Source organism: Ischnura elegans, chromosome 8 (assembly GCF_921293095.1).
Source record: "Ischnura elegans chromosome 8, ioIscEleg1.1, whole genome shotgun sequence".
In the NCBI taxonomy this organism is placed as follows: Eukaryota; Metazoa; Arthropoda; class Insecta; order Odonata; family Coenagrionidae; genus Ischnura; species Ischnura elegans.
Window position 1 is genome coordinate 77,919,320 of NC_060253.1, and position 18,073 is coordinate 77,937,392.

The window sequence follows — 18,073 nt, forward strand, 5'->3', positions numbered from 1 at the left end:
TACCTAATTCGATTTTTCCGATTTACGCCGTAAAAGAATATGTAAAATTTACTCGTATTCTATTCTGCCGTTGAAGTTTCGGCGCTCGGAGGGTACGGACGTGTAGAGCGTTCGTCATTGGTGCTCAAATGCTGTGAAAATATCTCAGCAGAGCGCTGGAGAACGATCGCGGAATCAAGATGGTCACCATCTATGCGGGGCTTTGGTGACCATAAACTTCAATGGCATCGTAGTAATTAAGGTGAGAATGATTAATTTACTCTCTTTAAATGTCATTAAATTCATACATTATATGCAACTGTGTGCTCTTAATGTTCTTTATTGGCGGATTTAAGTGGAATGTTAGTATTTACTGTTTCTATGATACTTGTAAGTTAGCGTATAGGGCGTACGCTTCATTTGTATGATGCTACATTATTTTTATCCTCTATTACAGACTGATTTTAACTGTACAGAAAAGTGATACAATATTTGAATGAAAGCCATGCGTAAACACTAGTCCATCGCAATCTCTCACTTCGCAAGTAATTGTCCCCGTTTCCATTATTTTTTTGTACACTACATTCAGCATCACTATTTATCAGTGCCAAAACCTCGGTTATTATTACAGCTGTAGAGTTTTAATTACAGCTGTAGTGTATTTATCCTCCGAAGTTGATTTATTTTAGCCGATAATTGTCTTCCGTGGTTTATTATTGCCGTTATCATAAAGACCCAGTCATGGGCTATCATCTCTTCGAGTAACAGTGTTTACATTCATTTAATTCATTACAATGAGGGTTAATACTTGATTTCGTAAGACAGGACATCGAATTTTCCGTCAAAAGTTCTTCAAATCCCTCACTAAAATGACTCATACAAGAGAGAAAAAACATAGGTGTAAGCTTTGTGGCAAGTCATTTGAATTAAGGAATGAACTAAGGAAGCACGTCCATTCACATGCCGACGCAAAGTCTTTCACATGCGACGTTTGCGGAAGTACATTTACTCAGGTGAGTGGCTACTTTATTGTGACACTCGTTTTGCCATACTAGTCGACTTATCAAAACTGCTTGCTCGTGTAGTGATTGGAGAAAGTGGGTAATGCTCCTCACCCGCCTGGCTGTACAACAAACGAATGTTTTTGCCCTTAAGCGTTACCCTGTTTACGAAACATATGTCTTGAGTGTTATTTTTAATGCTCATGTATTGCTTGAAGTAAAGATTCTTCTATTATATCCATAAGTATATGCTCATGATTGAAAGTCACCTTTTAACTTATCCGTGAACGTGTAAATCCTTTCTTGAAATGGGAAATTTCAACACCTTACTTAGCAGTGTAATTGTTTAGCAAACCTTGCCATGCATGCTCGTATCAGTTCGTATGCATTTTTTGGTCAAATTTTGGGTTTCCAAAATGATATACTCGGAAAGTTATTTTGCTGTTTTGTATTCGCACGGCCTGTAAAATTGTGCATCCCTAATTGCTCATTTGGTAGCGTTTGTTGTGGGAATCTTGTTAATAATATGTTACATTTGATCCTTAATCCTCATAATAGCCTTTACGTATTGTGAAAACAATGCCTGGATGCTAACCTCAAAGCAGGATACCAAGATAATCTGAAATTGTTGCATGACGGAAGTGAGAGCTTAAATATACCGTATCAATACTATTTAATCTTAGGTACTAAAAGAAAGATTGTCCTAGTAGCATCAACATTTCCAGAAATATAAATCACATCCAGATTAGAGAGGGTGGTGTTAGTATTGCTCAATTACTGAGATGCAAAAGTCAGATTTTGTTATCTTAAGCTGTCATAATGGTTTTCATCATCAACTGTAATTTTTATTTAAATCATTCCTTAGTGAAATATTATGTTGTAAATGCTGCCTAGTTACTTGTATCTGGTTTGACTCTGCCATCTTCGAAGCACTAATAAGCAGTTGCAGATTGTTCCATTATGCTGTATTTAAGGCTGAATCCTGGATATTCATCTAAAACTACCTACTACCCCACAAGCTTCTTCAATAGGCATGTGGTGATAGGTGTTACGGCACAAGCTGTTTACCTGCATGGGAATGATGAAAAAATAGTTGCGCGAGGAATTTGGCAGCATGGCATCAATCTTGAATTCCATAAAGTCCTTTATAAGTCTGGGGAAAAATGAACTCCTATATAATTATCTGTTGGGGGAAATATTAGTCTTACTTAGGGTTTTTTTGTTGGACCTGGAAATATAGTGAGACTCTACGATAATATTGTGTGTGTCAGTATGAAAATTATCTGTTCTTGATTGCATGGGAAATATGAGCCTAGCTTATCATCTCCGAGTCTGAAGTGGCTCCCACTATGTGAGGAAAAGCTGTGTTTTTCTCTCCACTCGCTTGTGATAATTATTGATTTATTGCTCTACTTTCCTTTGTGCTTTATTTTCATTTGATCGCATATTAAATCAATTATAATTCCTGAAATGAGGCGTTTAGGGTTTCTTCTATTTATGTGAAGCTCAGGAAAATCATTGAATTGGTCATATGGAGTGACAAAGGACATCCAAGGTCATGAACTCTTCCAAATTTCTGATGGCTAGTATTTACTTCTACTGAATTGGAAATGCACTTTTGGCTGCGGTATTGCCAAAATTCTGCTTGTGTTCAATAAAATAATTTTTGCATTTGATTCGTATAAAATTTATGTTTTCATTTTTGTTGAAAGAGTGGGAGAGAGGTTTACCAAAACTAAGCCGTGGGTCGTCATCCACTTCAATACTAACATGAAACCTGAAACATCAGCAGTTATGCCACCCTTGAAAGTCTTCAAATTTCCAGTGTGAACAATAGTGAAAAAGTGCAGGGAGAACAGTTGATGACCATACTTCATTGGAATTTGCAGTTTCTACTGCTTTTGATTTTCATTCTTCATAAATTACTTGAGTTTCTGTCGTCTGGAAGTGTTACATTTCAGTTAAAAGTCAGTGGCTCTGTGTAGTGAATAGATTCTGTAAAAAAACTTATAAAAATTAACTTTGTGGAATTCTTTAATGCAAATATATAGGTCAGCTACGGAATCATTTGTATGATTTTCCAGTGTTGGAGAAAGAGTTTCAGGACTGAGGAGAGGCAGTTAGGTTGCGAGGGAAGTTATATTGTCTGATGCAGTCGGTACCTCCACTGCATAAACGCTCAACAATCACCCACGGAATCAAATCCACTCATCTAGTACTATAAGGGCTATCTAGATGAGCGGATTTGATTCGGTGGGCGATTGTTGAGTGTTTATGCAGTGGAGGTAACGCAGTGTTATCAACAGGCAGTCATTTAAAGAATGTTATAAAGGCCCTGAGATTGTAAATTGATGTTTTTTAGTTCTTACGACATGTTCCCCAGATGCTGAGAAAAAAGAAATAGGTGTTCATGTTACATAAGAAAATGCAATGAATGTAATACATTTTATTTGTATCAAAATGCTTCCTTTCCACCTTGTGCAGCTCTTGAAACAAGGAAAATATTTTATTCATGATTGTAATCATGCCGTATTTACTCACGTAACCCACGCCCTCAGGTATCCCATGCACCCCTATTTTTGGGCTGGCTCGTGAGGGAAAAAAACTTCCTAACGCTTGTGGAAGGTTACACGGGATTTCCACCGGGTCAGGTTCTCCAACTCCATCTCGGCCGATGTTTTGATGGGCGAGTTGTCCATCGTCTTCAGGGCATGTCGAGTCTTGAAAATTGTCCTCCTTATATATGGATGACGGCGGTATCCATGTATAAGGAGGACGATTTTCAAGACTCGACATGCCCTGAAGACGATGGACAACTCGCCCATCGAAACGTTGGCCGAGATGGAGTTGGAGAACCAGACCTGGTGGAAATCCCGTGTAACCTTCCACTATTCTATATGCTGGGAAAGCCTACGATCATTCTTCCTAACGCTTTTTGGGTGCGATGTAATATAGAAACTCTTGATTCATTGCAAAATCGATAAATTTATATTTCCATGATTAATATGGTTAAATAAAGTTAGAAATGTAATTCCTGCAAAGGTTTCCTAGTTTCAATGCTAAACTCTGGAGATATATATACGATAAGAATTTGAGGGAAAATGGAGAGCGGCTTAATTTGGAGGATTTGTGTAAGCTGCGCGCACCCATTTTTTCACCGGCATTAACGGGAAAAAGGTGTGCGGCTTCTATGGATAAATACAGTAATTGTGGTTAAATTAGGGCTAAATTAAAGTTTAAACGAGTACTCTAAATTGTCATTTGCAATTCAAGCATATCAGCCTCAGTAATTCTCACTTCATATTCCTGTTCCAATGTTGTCATGACTTTAAGCCTTTCACTCTCTGTGCAACCATATCTTTCTTCCTGTTCCACTGTAAAAAAATTCATGTCCCCTCAATTTCCCACATCTAATGAGTGTAGATAATCAGGTGATAATAATAATATCTTTATTTTTACTTGTGAAATTGAGTTCTTTAAGTCATCTCTTAGATTCAGCTAGTTTTGACATGCACATACAAAAGCCATGCATGGTGAAAAATCCTCCCAGGTAGGATTCGCACTTGCAGCCTCAGCATTAATAGGCGAGGACTACCCTGCTGCTACCAAGACCAGCACTATGGTGCAGTCATTGGCAGTGGGGAGTCTTCTTAAAGCTGGGTCAGTGAGAGAAGCTTGAGAAAATGAATCAGCTTATCCCCAGTACGAAGTTCTTTTAAGGCTGCCAGTTTTAAGGGCATTGATTTTTTGCTGGATTGCACCAAGGGTAGGACGTGCACCAAGGTAGCAGTGGAGGGTAGGAGGGTAAGAAATAGCTATGGATGAATGAGTGGGCTCCACACATTATCTAGGAAAACTAAAATTTGCTGTTCTGAATGAATACAGGCACCTTTAAATAGTGCCTACTTAGTGGCTCACGCATTAAAGTCCCTCAGAGATGGAACTGGGTTATACTTCTAGTACTTGTCAGTTTAAATAGTCTTTTTTATTTGGTAGATCTAAGAAGCCAGTTAAGAGAAAAAAACTTTTTTTTTGAATATGGAAATCTCATAGCCTTTAACACATAGGTTGTAGAGAACAACTTCTTTATTTTTCCACTCATGCTTTGGCAACTGCTGGGGAATATATATTTTTATGGTTAACTCTCTTATTATCTCCTCCCTTAGTCCTTGCTTTTCTTCATGAGTAGCACTATTTCTTTCCCAAGTGATAGGGAATTTTTGTCCTCCATTATCCAAATCATTGCCTCCCTTCTTTTTTAAGTACATAGTTGCTTTAATACATTCTGAACAACAACTCTTCCTACTTACTGCTTTCTCAAGATATTCTGGAATTGTTTGTTGTCTTTTTCCTGGCCCATTCACGCTTGGTAAATGGCAATGAATTTCCTTGGTACTTGGTTTTAGATCAATGAGAGCATAGTAAAGAACTTGTTGATGTAGTGATTTGGTTAGAAGTAGTTATTTTTTGTATCTATAACATGCATGATGAAGTTCTACTAAATCTGTGGTCAATTTTTGGGTGTCCAATTTCTGAATGCGCAAGAAAATCGTCATGAGTGCTGGCACTACCTCTTCTCTGGATGAAAGGCTGGGTTCTTAGGAATAGTTTCCAAACAGTTTGAAAGACTTGTTTGAGCTACCAAGGGTTTAGGCATGTATTATGCTGGAGATTCTCATTGCTACTAACAAATATTGCTATACTGCTGACATTGAATGAGTATATGTACAACATAGCTTCCTCTATTGACTCATCATATGTGGCCTGTGACCACACTAGACACCCAGAATCCCTGCTGAAAGTGAGAATATTATTTTGTTTGCATGGTGCCAGGGTGTGTTTGATTCTGTTGTTTCCATTCCAGTAATGTTTATAAAGCGTTCTTCTTTTCTTCTTGAGCATGTGCTCATCCTATTCTTGAAATTTTCAATCCTACCAATCATGTGGTTTTTAATGTCCACGTGTATATTTCGCAAGCATGAAATTTATTGAATTTATTCTCTAATGTCTTGCTTGAGTAGTTGTGTGCTCATGCCAGAGTTTACTACTTTTACTGCGTTAAAAATGCCAAAATCAGTAAGTTGTCTATGGGTGTGAAGACTTTTATAATTAAGGGAGATACTTGTTTTCATCAGTTTATTAGGCTGTTGATTTTCATGAAATATTTTCATTTGGTAAACGATAAAAATTAGTATACAGCTGTGAACAAAAAGGTTCTCTAGATATTTATGTGACACTTAAGTGTGGCTTTTAAATATTATAGGCAGGTATGTTCCAATAAAACCTTTGAAATCCCATGGTTTTCAGTACATATTCCTGTCGCAATGCTGAGGAAATATCAGTTTTTAAAAAGAAAGAGAAAATGATTTCAAAATAGGATTGCACGTTTGAAATGCAATACCAGGAGAAAGAAATTGTACTTGGAAAACCATATGAAAGAAAAAGTACTGCTTCCCTTAATTGAATTTGAAAGTCATTGAGGTAAAATAACATCATGCATTGTTGGTTGCCGTAATTCTCTTGTAGTACTCAGTCAGTGGTATAGATATATTTTCATAATGTCCTGGGTCAATCACCGATAGTTCAGGATGGGAGTTGATGAATCATTCCAGATGTGAAAATAGGTAAAATGCTAGGATTCATATGCATATCGCAAGTTTTTTATTTCACCAAAAAGTATTTGACATGTCTAGGTAACTTGTCGCTCAAAAGGAAATGATTGGTTGAATGCTGTTTCATTGGCCTGCAGTATGTCTTTTTGTTTTAATCTTCCAATATGGAGTTTTAGCAACTTGTTGTTGTGTTGACCTTGTGGTTAAGCATGTGAATGCTCGTTTTTCAGTTTGTCTTTCTAATGCAATTTGTAAATAATAATTTTTAACCTTTCAGGCTGCAGCACTTCGCACTCACATGAGCGTTCATTCTGACGATCACCCGTTTCGTTGTCATCACTGTGGAAAAACTTTTGCAATGAAAGATCGCTTGCGCTTACATGTGCGCGTACACACTGGTGAGAAGCCATACAATTGCAACCGTTGCGGAAAATCCTTTGCGCGAGGAGGGCAGTTGCAGCAACATCTGCGCTCACATACAGGAGAGCGTCCATACAGCTGTAGCAGATGCCCTGCAACGTTTGCCTGTGCAACCAACCTAAAGGTAAATTTTTCTAGCCTTCCATCATGAAACACTTTATTATGTGCCATTTTTTGGTCGACATTCCACCTGATCACTAGGTTTGCTGTCTTGACCCCATTTTTGCTAAACAAAATTGTGCTTGGAATTTGGCAATTGTATTACTGATGTCAGTTCTGGAAAGGATTTTGTCTCTCAATACACAAGAACACAACTTCATGCTATGAACGTGGTTGGCAACAATCTTTTGTCATCATATCTCTGAAAATTATTCCATCTTCTGTTATAATTTTTAGTGAAAGGTTACTATTGAGAAAGGAGAATGTCATGCCAAAATTATTCTTGCTTGTGAAAGGGATTTCATTTTCAATGCTTCTGTGGCTGTATCAGATAAGTCGTTGAAGTAGATCATGCTTTTTCTTATCAGGTGCATATGAAAAGGCACCTTGGTGAAAAGGACCACGAGTGCACCTTGTGTGGGAAGCTGTTTACCCGCCGGGATGGCTTGCGAAAGCACCTTCTTTGCTTCCATCGGGGCGAGAAGCCTTTTGTGTGTGGGGTGTGTGGTAAAAGGTACAAAGGCCACATAACACAACACGCGAGGACCCACTCGGAAGAGCGACCGCATGTGTGTCCAGATTGCGGGGCTGCCTTTGTGCAACGATCACAGCTAACTGTCCATCGAAGGATCCACACGGGTGAAAAACCCTATGAGTGCAGGGTTTGCAAGTGAGTAATTTGCATTCCATTCAGTAATGATTATCTGTATGGCCCATAAGTCACGTTAATGACTTCATTCACTCTGCCTAAAATGTGCACTGACTTGGTTGTCTTTAATCACAGTTAAAAATGCTTATAATGTGCCCCACACAACCACTGTTTCAGTGCGGGTCTCACCTTGTCCCCCATCCAAGTCATTATATTATGATTTTGGTTGCTTGCAGCTGTTTAGTTTTTGGTGGAATTTATCCTGACATGTAGGCCAATATGCTGAAATGACACAGCTTCATTTGATGGATGTGGTTGGCAACACTTTCTTATGTCCGAGAATTATTCATCCTCAACTATTATTTTAAGTGAAAGGTCACTCTAGAGAAAATTCAATCCCCAAATGTCGCAACTGCAGTTACAGCAAGCACACAAGTTGGGTTTTTATGTGGATCTTTTTATTGGTATTCTATGATCAATCCTTGCCTTTTGGATTTCACACACTTCAATGTGTGTGTTGATATGAGCAAAAGTGAAAAGAAAATAATTACTCATTAACATTTAACCATTGTTTCCTCCTGCATTTTAAATTAAGAAATAAAATTTATTCAAGTATGTTCTTTTGTACACAATAAAAATTTATGGTACTTTTTCTCACAATTTAAAATTAAACATTTTTAAAAATAATAATTAAATAAATGATAATAAATTTAATTTAAAATCAATTTAAATTGTGTGAAAAAGTACCATAACTTTTTATTGTGTACTATGGATTTTCACAAAGTTAAGCCTGAAACAATCGAGTTTATGTTCTTTTGTTCTTATTATTATTGTTGATAATATTACAGGGTTCCCACTCAACCGCGAAAACCTTAAAACCGTGAATAAGCCGTGAATTTCGTCTACCGTGAAAAAACCTGGAAATAGCCGTGAATTTCATCATAAAACCTTAAAAATCTCTCGAGCTTATAGAAAAAGAACTAAAATTGACAGATCAAAAGAAAAAAAGATATTTCAATCATGTTTCAAGGCCGAGCCACATACAGACACTGTTCACACATTCATCTCCACACGTATATTCGCAGTGTAATTATTGGTCCTTGTGCCATGACGACACATTGACCTTGAGCCTGTGATTGGAAGATCGGCAAACAAAGTGTTCATTAACCCTGGCGAAAAATCAGACACTTCTTTACTTCCCTTCCTCACTGCTCCCTCCATTTTGCCACTCACAACCTTAAGCTTCCCTTCAATTTTGATATCAATAGGTGACGTCATGAGAAATTGCACATTCATTGCTACGTTTGAATTCACGGCGCCTCTGTTGCGGTTGATAAATTTTTAGTTAACGTGCGGGCGGTGTTTGTTACGTCATCAATATTTCTGCCTAAAATGGCTTATCAACAGGCCGTGAATTTGACAATATTTAGACCGTGAAAACCTGGAAAAAACCGTGAATTTTATAATTTAGTTAGAGTGGGAACCCTGTATTATATCAGAGGTAAAATACCCTTTAATCACTGAAGTAATGTTAAAACGACCGATCATAATTTTTTTCAGGGAAAACTTTTGTTGGGTAATTATGATGAATGTATTTTTTGGAAATTTCAGTGTGTATCCACCCTAATATTTGTTCACCATGAAATTTGCACTTATTGACTAAGTTTTTATTATTTCAGGCGTGCATTTGCACACTCCACAGCTCTGAAACTCCATGTTAGACGGCATACTGGTGAAAAACCGTTCAAATGTCTGATTTGTGGAGCATCGTTTGCACAGTTGCCTCATTTGAAAAAGCACATGCGCTGCATCCATAAGTCAGACAAGCCGTATTTGTGCCCAGCTGGGTGTGGGCGATTCTTTAAGACAAAGAATGATTTGGAGGCTCACCAGGAGAAGGACAAGTGTGTGAAAGCAGAAGAGACAACCCCTGATCAAGCAGCAACCAATTGCAAAGGAGAACCAGGAGAAGAAGCTGACAATGCATTAAGTACAATGGATGTGAACTCATTGGTGGAGAGTGTCATGGATAACAAGGTATATTTGTTGTGGTTTGTCAAGATATAATAATCACTTTTTTAGTGAATTACATATTTATGTGATATTGTGTTTGCTATTTTTTTTCTGGCTCATTATTTTAGCTTTCATTCTTATTGACCATTAATTTCCTCTGTTTTTCTATATCAGAAGAAAGTACCCTTTTTGAAAATTAAGAAAAATAATTTGTAACTAGTGTTGTATTATTGTGTACTATTATGGGACAGTACCAGTCATTCTTGAATGAAGTACCTTATGAATAATTAGGCATATTATTTGCCAATTTTTCATCTGGTTTTCTATCTTCAACGTATTCCATGCCCTGTTCAGCTAATTCATTTTTATCAAATACAAATTTTTCTTGCTGTGTGTTTGTTAGGTGTGTAACGTATTCCTCATAGTTATATGGTAAAAATGTGACTTAAACCATAAACATAATCCTAGATCATAATTGGAATGAATTGGTTGAATCGCTAAGTTTTACTCTAATTGATGTTTTGATTGTCTGTTAAATAATAGTTTTGAAATCACTTTTCCCTTAGGAAGTTAAAGAAGTAAGTTGTTTTTTTTTATAATCAGGTTCCTCAACATTGTAATCTTGTTTATTTACTTGTGGGAGCTGGTCAACATAGTGGAAGGAGTACCATAGTGGTATTAATGTAAGGCCAATAAGTACTGTTGGATATGTGCACTCCAGATGGCTTGAGTTTTCAATTGCAATGAATAAAGTAAAATACGCGCTAAATAAATCTGGCTACATGGGTGGCTGAAGAGCAATGTTCAGCCGCTATAAATTGGGGTACTCATATGCACAAGTGTTGCATATGTGTTAAATTTTATTCAATATCCGAATCTCTCTGAATGGTATCTAAGTTGGTACAATATTTGAGGGTAATAATTTGTCAATTTGAAATAAGCCAGCCTCAAATATGGTGGAGAATCTGTGATATTATTGAGATTAGCAAATTAAATTCCCATTAAATTTTTATTTAGTATCTTTTTTGTGTACCTTTTTGTGCGGATGTCTAATGACAACATAATGTTGAAAGACAGTAAGGAATTCATTCTGTTCACCCTTTCACTTATCCCAAGAATGGCTGTCATTTCAAAATCTCAGCTCGTTTTCATATGTATAGTACAGCTTGGCCTTCAGGTATTTAAATAAATTTATGGTGTTGTACTAGAAAAGGTCAACCAGCTAGCCACTGAGTTTGTTATTGCCTGGACAAATCCTTATTTTTTCCAGCTGCTTTAGAATATCTGCAACCACACAAGTTCATTGTTTAGGGAATGTCTATGTATTTATATGTAATCTACACTCTCAAATATGTTAATGCATTAGATCTCTATTGAAAAAATGCTGTTATCACTTAGTATGATAATGGTATTTTTAAAATTTCCAATTCATTTCCATCTTTAAACTTAAAAAATCCTATCAATTTATTAGCCCCTTTGCTGTCAGGAGGCTGAAAATATTTCTGCCCTCATAATTCTTCACTGGTGCTCAGTCCGAAACATATCTTCAGCATTGGAAAAAAATCTTTGTGTATTACAAATTAAGTTCTTGAAATAATGAAAAGTCTGCAACCAAGTAAATTTCCTGAAAACAGCCTAGGCAGTCTTTGCACGTTGTACTCAAAACAGGCTGGCAGTAAAAGGTTTAAATGATAATTTAATGAAATTTTAGAAAAATATGGAAATTTTGATGAGGTGTATAAGTGTACCCTTAAAACTACTATTTTTGGGAGATAACCAGTCCCAATCACAATATGTTATCAAATGCCTAAACTGGTTATTTTTCCTCTGTTAAACTAGTTTGGTTTGTAAGTGATAGTGAAGTTGATTTTCAGTGGTTACATTGAACCCAATTGGACTGAGGTTAAGTTTATCAGAAACCAGATTTACTCAGTGACAAAGTCATCTACGGCCTATCTTCCATGCATACTTAATATTTTTCAGAAATTTCTTATGTTTTCCACCATAAATGTTGGTGTTTTTGTTTATTTTGTTTTTAATTCTGCTAGTATAACTTTTACTCTCCTAAGCTTCATATTGCTTAATGTATTGGTTGGCTTTTGATCATTTTTTTCCACATAGAAATAAATTATTAGCGTAGGGAATGTTAAATATATTAGTTTTGAAATTTCATAATCATTTTATTTGTCATTATGAATTACTGTGGTGAACTTATGCTATCAGTTTGAAGCAAATAATTTGAATTTTGGAAAAATAAATGAGCCTAGGTTAATATAAGCACATCTTCAATTGAACTCTTGAGTTTTCCCCCACATTTTTTCTATGTTAGCTGCCATTAGAGTTGCTATATCTGCTATTCTCTTCAGTATCTCTCCATGAAGAATATAATGAATGTTGCTGTAGAAATCACGGTCTTCCATATCCCATGTTGTAGAAATCAATAATTCAGTGTTGATAAGTCATTGCCACTAAAGGATGAAATCGTACAGTATGACTTCTACTTTTTAATTTTTATTTCAGCTTGAACCAGATGTAGCTTTCATTATTATGGATGAGTGTTTGTTAATTAAACTATTAATTCTAATTGATTTCAATGAAAGCCTTCTCCATAACAGTCCTATTTTGGGCTAAGTTAGGAATGGCTGATTTTGGGATCCATCAAAAGCAAAATATATTACCATCGCATCATCGCATTACCATCAACTTTGCTGTGGATCCTCCCACTTAGATTGTAATTTAGAACCTAGAATCTTTATTGTCTTCAGGTTGGGCTGGTGATGCTGATGATAAAACTTCTCCAGTGGACATGATTGTTATTGAATCCAGGGTGATACTGTTTCAAGCAAACAAGATTTTCATCTATCAATTGTGAGAGCTGCGGATTACCTTGCATTACTCGCAAGCAAATGGGGTATAAACTCAATATCATTTTCACAGGTGGTGGCTAGGGGATTAATCAACACCCTGAACACTCTACTTTGCATTAGTTTTTCTCTACTTTTTAATTGGTGACTGATGATTCTTTCTCATCCCTTCCTTGAATTAACCCACATTATTCTAATTGTTCTTTATGAAACTAACTTTTAAGTTACTGCAGGTATTCCAAATACATCATCATTCAGGTAAGTGTTTTCTGAGGTGTGCATGATTTTTGGTGTAGGTGTACTGGAGGAACCAGGGTAGAGGTGTGGGTTGGTAAACTTATATTAGTAGTTGTATGTTGGTGATTGAGCTTAATGATATATTCATTGTTTTTTATATTCTTTCATGAGAGGCATGAGCTATAAGGGGAGGGGTTAATTCATTACTATTTGCTGTATTATAGTTAAACTTATGGCTAGAGGTTATGATAGTACCGTGAATCATATTATTTATCAGCTATTGCATATCATAGCTCTATTTATGTCACAGTAAAAGTGTCTACTATCAAAGTCATTAGATAATTGTTTGATTTTTTTTGTTCAGATATACAGTACACTCCCGATTATCCGGGCTAATGATGAGGAGAGACGGCACGAATAATAGGGAAACACGGATAATCCAAACTTTCACTTACATGTCTCGTAATATTCATAATATACGTAAAACAAACAATATATTATTATTAAAGCAGTTAGTCTGTTATTTTAGATTGGTTCCCGGACTCATTGAGAGCTTTCTTTGCCAGTTCACGATCTATTTAGCGGCGATAACATGGTTGTACTCGTATTATTAATGCTCCATATAAGGCCTGATTTCGAAAATCACACATCCTTGGCTGTGTGATCATGGATACAGAAAAGTGGTTTGCGCGAATGCTTCAAAACCACTGCTCGATGTCGGAAACTACACTGCCAGGCACCACGCCACGTAGTCGTGTCTCGCATAATTTGCCCGGGTTGCAACTGCTGCGGGACGTGTATCCGTGATCACGGATCGCGGTCGCGCACTGCGAGGCTTGGAAAACAGAAACACGGTACTCCCGTGAATGCAGCTAGCGCGTCATCGCTTCCGTTTTACGAAGGGGATTCTTACGGAAATGATAAGCCCGGTGTTCCTGGCATTGATGCAGTAATTCCGATGATTTTGCGTCCGATTTTATTTTTAAAAATAAAGATCGCGGAAAAAATTGAGCGAGAGTAAAAATCATGCACGGATAATCCGCAAACCGGATAAACCGCAGCCGGATAATCGGGAGTCCGCTGTATTTAAAAGAATGTCGTTGGCCTCTGGCTTGTGTCAGGACAACTACTTACTAACAAATTTCAAATACCTATAATTAATTACATGCCTGGAAATTGTAGGAAGTAAATTGTGAAATGGACAAAATTTGGTGAAGAGTTTTGGTTTTAAATATTTATACTTACGGTTAAATTTAATGTTTTGTAGCAGTTTGCCTCTGAAAATGAGTCAAATATGGTGTAAAATGGTATTATTCTATTTTGTAACCAATTCACTAACTTTTTCCTATATTAATTTAATTGTAGTGGGAAAATTGTCTCTTAATTTTTTATCCTAATAATTTCAGTGGCCTCCAAAATATTATTGCTTTTTACTATTGGTGTTTGGTTTAATAATTCCACTACAAAACAGCTCTTGGCAATCACATGAAAATTATGTAATGCTTAAATTTCATTTTTTAGCAGTTCAGAGTGGTGCCAAAAATGACTGTGGAACAGATGCGGCTTCATGTTGCTGTCCTGTTGAAAAGAATATCAACTCCGTCGAGGCTTGAAGCTCTTGGATTTGGACGCCGCCTAATTGATGAAGTCCTCCGTGATTCAATCGAAGGATCTGGTCGGAAAGCAGCTGGGAATGCAAAAAGCAGTTCTAAAGATTCTGAAGGGAATGATAGTGATGAGGATGCTGATGAGGAAGGTCTTGAAGTAAGCGAGAAATCTGGAGAAAGCAAAGGTGGGGCAGCTGACTCCGCTAAAGAGGATGAAGCTGAGGTTCTTCGTCGCAATGTTGAGATACTACTCGAGTGGACTGTTCCACAGCGGTACATGCAGAAGTTTCGAAAAGAAAATCGTTCCATTGAGGATCTTCTAGAGGAATTGGCCTCATGACAGGCAGTTCACATATTCATATTTATCTGTGTTGCCTTCTGCTCACTCTGTATGCCTTATCTCCCAATGGCATTTTACTACCCTTTGTCCTCTTGAGGTTCATTTTCCTCTCACTCTCCTTCCTCAATGGCTTTCATTTGAACCCTCTTATCAATACAATTTCCTCCATTCTCTTTTTTCTTTTTTTTTCTTTTTTGATAAGGATGTATTGCAGTCTGACAGTTGTCCCAAGCCCTTCTCACTTGATCATTGGTCATGTTTAAAATTCTATTGTTCTGCATGAGATTGTGAATGAATATGTTTTTAAGGTACGTATTTGCATCTTCTTGTTCAATGTTTATAAACATTGCTATGTGAACAGTTTTATGAGGGAAGCACCTGTTGAGAAATGTTATTTTTACACTATGAAGGTCTTAAATATATGAAGGTATGCAAGCATCACTGCATATATTACAGCTATACTTTGAAATGTATCATATTTATATAAAAGTCAAGTTTATAATAAGGGACTTCATGAATGTTATCAAAGCTCTCAGGCTTAAAGTTTTGTTTACTTTGAAATATTATTTAGCTATGAGATTTTAAGTCTCAAAAATATTATTTCAGTATATATTCTAGATTCAGATCATTTTATTAAAAGATAATGCTGGATGCTATTTAATTTTAAAGTTTACCCTTGTTTTTAACACCATAAATATTTTTAATTTGCATGATAAATCCTGCATAGTGCTTCCTCTGGTTCTAATTTTGTTTTCATTGATGATGTGTTGTGTTAATTTATTAAGTATATCTGTGTTGTTGTCATTGTTAATTAACTTTTGCTTCTTATAAAGTTAAATATAGCTCTTTGTGAATTGAATTATATGAGTAGTTGGGATGAAACTTTGATGTATGCCAAAAAGCCAGTACATACAAAATTGGAATATCTATCTTATATCTAGAATGTCCTTTCTCTGTACCGAGTTCTAGCTCATCCGTATTTCATTTAATATTTGTTTATATTATCAGTGGGAATGTGGCAATGTTAGATTAACTTCGTTTTTGTGCCATCACTATATAATTTTAACAATTCATATAGCTGTCTTCTTATGTCAAAAATTAATGTTGAAATTAGGGCTAATTTTCGTGTTCTAATTTGCCTGAAATCTTCGTTGTGTCTTTAGTTTTTGAAGGGGAACAAATTATATAGAGTCTCAAGATTTCAATTTTCAACTGTACCGGGACCATCGTATGCATTAATTAACTGACAGAGAAGTAATAGCTATTACTATACCACATATTTCATTGTCCTGTTGGTGCTTTCATAGGGTGCATTTTTAGCTCTTATTTGGTGCCTTTGTGACCTAACCCATTTTTTAACCATGGTATATCAAAAAGAAGTAAGGAATAGCTACTAAGATTTCAGTAGCACCTTTATATTTTCATTTTTTTTAGTGGTGGCCTTATTCTGTGCAACAAAAATATGTAGTAGGAATCATACTCATATTTACCGAATGGAAGATTTATGTAAAAGAGTATGCGTGTTTCCTTGGATCAAAATTCAAGTTACACTCATTCTTGAAGTCAAAAGCACATTATTGACGTTAACTATTGAAAGAAATTGTGTGATCTACCTAATCCATTGTACATCATTATTAGTCATTTTACTTCCCAATGTTATTTTTCAAGTTGTATTTTAGACTTTCTTGCCAGGTAAACCTATTGTTTACCCATCATGAATCACATTCTGATGTCATTATTCACTCTAGTCATTAAGCATCATGATTACAAGTACTGCTTGCCATGTATTATTGTGCATTTTCAAAAACAATTTAAAAATAATTTTACTTGTATTGCAGTTATCTATGTGGTGAATTGTCATATTATAGCTTTCTATAAGGTCACCAAGAGGCATTTGGGCCCAGGGGCAATGCTTTTCAAATCCCTCCCACTCCTTGAAGATCACTTACAGTGGTTTTTAATGCTCTAATTGGGCCCTAAAATTTGGGACCTTGGGATAACTGTCCCCATAGTTCCCTCCCCTCGGTGCCCTTTACCTACTTTCTTCTGTAGTATCATTTTTTGCAAAAAGTAATTTTTTGTGCGTAAGGGAGCAAAAACCCCTTCTTTGGCTTGCCGTAGTATTTCATTTTGTTTGTTGTCGTCTAATCTTCTTTTGAAGTTCAGGGTAAAAACTTCCCTGGAGTTGGATATTTTATTGGCAAATAGTTCAATTGTTTCTTTTTTTAGACTTGCGTAGACATGCTTTCATTTATTTAAACCTCAGTAATCCAATATTAGGCATATTTATTATACTGTTAATGCAAATGATTTGTTACAAATAGTTGCAGTGTTAAAGTCATCCCACCTACATGGATGTATTGTGCATATAAAAATGCTTTTCTCCATTTTATAGTGTGCCAGGCCTTGAGTTCCTTTTGTTATGATTATATTAGAGGAGTCATATTAGTGAAGTACACGAGAATTGTGCCATATTTTTTTCTATTGATGTAGTATAACTACCTATTGTGATCATTACATTTTCAGTTGTGTAAGCTGTTGCTAATGGTTGCAGGTGCTCATTCTGATGAGAGTCAAAATAATGGTAATGTTGGGGCTAGATGTTATGCTACATATATTTCTTGTGAGATTTTTATGTAGTTGATGTCCTCTGCCAAATTTGGAGGGAAGATATCTTCTGCCCCATATCGTAAGCCCTCATCTTTTTTTTATGTTATTTTGGATAAAGTAATTGAAAATTGGTCTTGCATTTACCAAAGAAGCTGACTGATGCTTATATTGCCTAGTGTTTCAAATACTAAGTAATATATTTTATAATTACTTATGTATATTTTCTTTATGATGTAATTAAGTATTCTTACCATTTTTTTTATTTACAAAGAAAAAGAGTATGATTGACAAAATTGCTGCTCTCAAATGTGTAATGCCTAATAACCTCAGTTTGTTATAACCTTGTATCTTTATGGAAACATTTTTAGATAATTGATTTATTTAGGATTCCTCTTTGTAGGAATAATTCTTTAGGCTTTCATTGTAACCTGATTTATTGTATACAGTCTGCTATATTATTACTATATTATGTGTGCATGTGCAATAAATGTGATTTACTGACAATCTTCTTATTTTATTATATTTCTGTTTCCCTTAGTGAAAAACCTTCCGAAAAGATAAGTTCTGATTGTCATTCATCTT

General features: G+C 35.9%; 1 protein-coding gene across 5 annotated transcripts in view; it reads left to right on the forward strand.

The window, feature by feature from the left end:
* The window catches only part of LOC124163344 (zinc finger protein OZF-like), a 37,769-nt gene extending 19,774 nt beyond the window's left edge, over positions 1–17,995 (forward strand). The window contains exons 1-6 of one of the 5 annotated variants that reach the window (XM_046540187.1): positions 141–241; positions 437–992; positions 6,870–7,136; positions 7,540–7,841; positions 9,500–9,857; positions 14,456–17,995. In XM_046540187.1, coding sequence (XP_046396143.1) covers positions 849–992; positions 6,870–7,136; positions 7,540–7,841; positions 9,500–9,857; positions 14,456–14,881 — 1,497 coding nt within the window. In that variant the 5' untranslated portion in view covers positions 141–241; positions 437–848 and the 3' untranslated portion in view covers positions 14,882–17,995. Of the gene's footprint in view, positions 1–140; positions 242–436; positions 993–6,869; positions 7,137–7,539; positions 7,842–9,499; positions 9,858–12,598; positions 12,745–14,455 lie in introns of those variants that run through there. The other 4 variants (XR_006865752.1, XR_006865753.1, XM_046540185.1 and 1 more) reach the window with 4 other exon arrangements.
* Positions 17,996–18,073: the final 78 nt, after the last annotated feature.